The sequence below is a fragment of the Benincasa hispida genome, chromosome 4 (assembly GCF_027475165.1).
Source record: "Benincasa hispida cultivar pf3 chromosome 4, pf3_genome.v1.1, whole genome shotgun sequence".
NCBI classification, from domain to species: Eukaryota; Viridiplantae; Streptophyta; class Magnoliopsida; order Cucurbitales; family Cucurbitaceae; genus Benincasa; species Benincasa hispida.
The window spans coordinates 45,821,192-45,823,659 of record NC_143481.1 but is presented as its reverse complement, the minus strand read 5'-3'; the positions used below and the strand labels follow the sequence as shown (position 1 = coordinate 45,823,659).

Genomic DNA, 2,468 nt, shown 5'->3' with positions numbered 1-2,468 from the left:
ACATCATAACAAAAAACAAATTCAAATATTAATCTTTATAATATATTATTCCAAAGTCCACACAAATGAAGCCAAGAGCTCCAATTTTCCGGATGTTGTGATCATTGAATAGTTTTTGGCGGGCCATCGTGCCCATGTTTTCCATTCATTCTTTTTATTATTATATAATAACATTAATAAAATAAATAATAAATAAAAAAGAGCAAGTAAATTTCTGGTTAACAATATACATTATATAAATATAACAAGGAAATTAAAATACAGATGAAGAAAGAAAGGATAAAGACAAGAAATCTTTTTTAGAAAAAAGAAAAATAAAAGTAGAAATAAAACAAAAAGATATGAACAAGCTTAGCTGCAAAATTCAGCTGTGATTTAGTTGGAATTATACCGAAACATTATTCAAAGGAGATTACATATTAAGATTCATTTCATTTGAATGCTCCGATGAAACTGTTTTTTTACTCTCGATCTTTACTTCTCATTGGACTGATACAAAACCAGCAACTTCCTTGCGATTCAGAATTCCTGTAAATCAATCAAATTCATCACAACAACACAAAGTCAAAATTCTTGAATTATTACCCTTAATTTGGTAATTCATTGATCATAAAAAGCCAAAAGAAACAAGAAGAATAAACAAATCCATGATTCAGACAGTTATCCAAAATTCCAACCACCAAACAATTATTGGGTGACGATTCCAATTCACAATTCAGTTGATTGAATGTTGAAGTCGAAATTGGGTTTTTGTCTGGATTCAAAATTAGGGTTCATCAATTCATCAAAATTTGGTTGAATTTACCTGCTATTGCTTCTTTCGCTGCTGGTACTGTTACTACTCCCGCTACTCATCATACTTCCGCCGGAGATACTACCCTCGTTTTCCCCTCCGGCGACCGCCGATCTCTTCCTCCACCAGTCTTTCTCCACCGGCGGTGGCTTAGGGGAAACTCTCGAACCACCGCTCAACCCGGAATCAGTTCTGAGATTAGTCTTCTTTTTAGCCGAAACTTGCCCAAAAGGCAGTGGGAGGAACATTTTGAGGTAAAACCCACCGCTATCGACGCTTCTACTTCTGGTAACAAGTCCCCTAGTTTCACTCCTGGTCTTGCTAGAGTCTCTTCGGAAGGAAGTTTCAGAGCTGGAATCGTCTCTTGCAAGGGAAGCAGCGGCACAGTCACCGTCTTGTTGGCGTTTGGAATTAGTCAAGTGATGTTCAACGAGATCTTTAAGGGAGAGTTCGTAAGATGATTCAGGCATATTCCTGACCATCTCCATGAGCTCTTGTTGGCCTCTGGCTATGGCTTGGATTCGGGAAGTCGGGGAGAGGCTGCGATTTCGAGGGCGGTGAAATTGGGGGCTGGTTCGAGAATTGGAACCCCAAAGTGTGGGTGAAGAAACCCCCGATTCGGATTGAGAATCATCGTCGATTGCAGCAGCACTGTCCCAACCTCTGAAAATTATGCAATCTTCGTCTTGATCTGGAGATTTATAATAGGTAGAATCTGGGGTATGGGCAGATTTTCTCGGGAATTTCGTTCTAATATCGCCCATGGGTTTGGATTTTTGTAATTGATTCTGCTGGGGAAATGTGGAGGAAGGAATTTTGGGAGAGAGAAACAGAGGAGGAAATGGTGGAAAATGGAAATGAATTCTTTGTGGTGCGGTGTGAAGCCCTGTGAGAGGTGGGTAATAGGGGAGAGATGAGGGGGACATATTTGTAATTTGGGGTTTGGTATTTTGTATTTGGTATGGTCCCCTGTTTTGTGTCAATTTCACGGTAACTCCTTCTAGTTACCGTCAGTTAGGTTGTAAAGTCAAGGTTACGGGGGTTAAAAACATCCCACCCTTACGCTTCACAAAAGTACCTTCTTCTTTATCACTTTTTTGTTTTTATTATTTTGCTTTCTATCTTCTAAATTTCTAATGTATATATATAGTAATATATATTAAACCAAGTATTTTAGTTTATTTTTCTTTTATTTTAAAACATCCACGCGCGCATATATATATATATATATATATATATAAAATTTGAATGAGGGTTTAAAAATATCGATGTCGACAAAAATATCGAAATTTTAAATTTGAAAAAATTTAAATGAAAATATTGATAAAATATCGATTTTGATGGATATTTTCAAAAAAAAAAATTATAATAGTAAAAAATAAATAAATTAAATATTTTGTGATTTTTTTAGATGAAGAAATATTCTGTGGTTTAAACCCGTTAACATATCTATTATTTATATTATATTTATGTCAGAACATTTTGTTACTTAATTTTTTGATATTTCGTAGATTTTTCTATGCTATAATGGAAATATTAATTAATTCCTCATGTCGATTTTCAAATACATGGAAACGTAGAAATTTCGATAGGAATATCGACATATTTGCGAAAATTTAATACTATGATTTAAATGTATGTGAGATGCGCGTTGTCTCGAAACTAGACTGCATCT

The 2,468-nt window shown here is 35.0% G+C and overlaps 1 protein-coding gene across 1 annotated transcript; it reads right to left on the bottom strand.

The window, feature by feature from the left end:
* Positions 1–211: 211 nt before the first annotated feature.
* On the bottom strand, positions 212–1,734 carry LOC120075766 (uncharacterized). Its single transcript, XM_039029430.2, has 2 exons — positions 806–1,734; positions 212–528 (listed from the first exon to the last, which is right to left on the bottom strand). The coding sequence occupies exons 1-2, from the start codon at positions 1,717–1,719 to the stop codon at positions 462–464; spliced, it is 981 nt and encodes a 326-aa protein (XP_038885358.2). The 5' UTR covers positions 1,720–1,734; the 3' UTR covers positions 212–461.
* Positions 1,735–2,468: the final 734 nt, after the last annotated feature.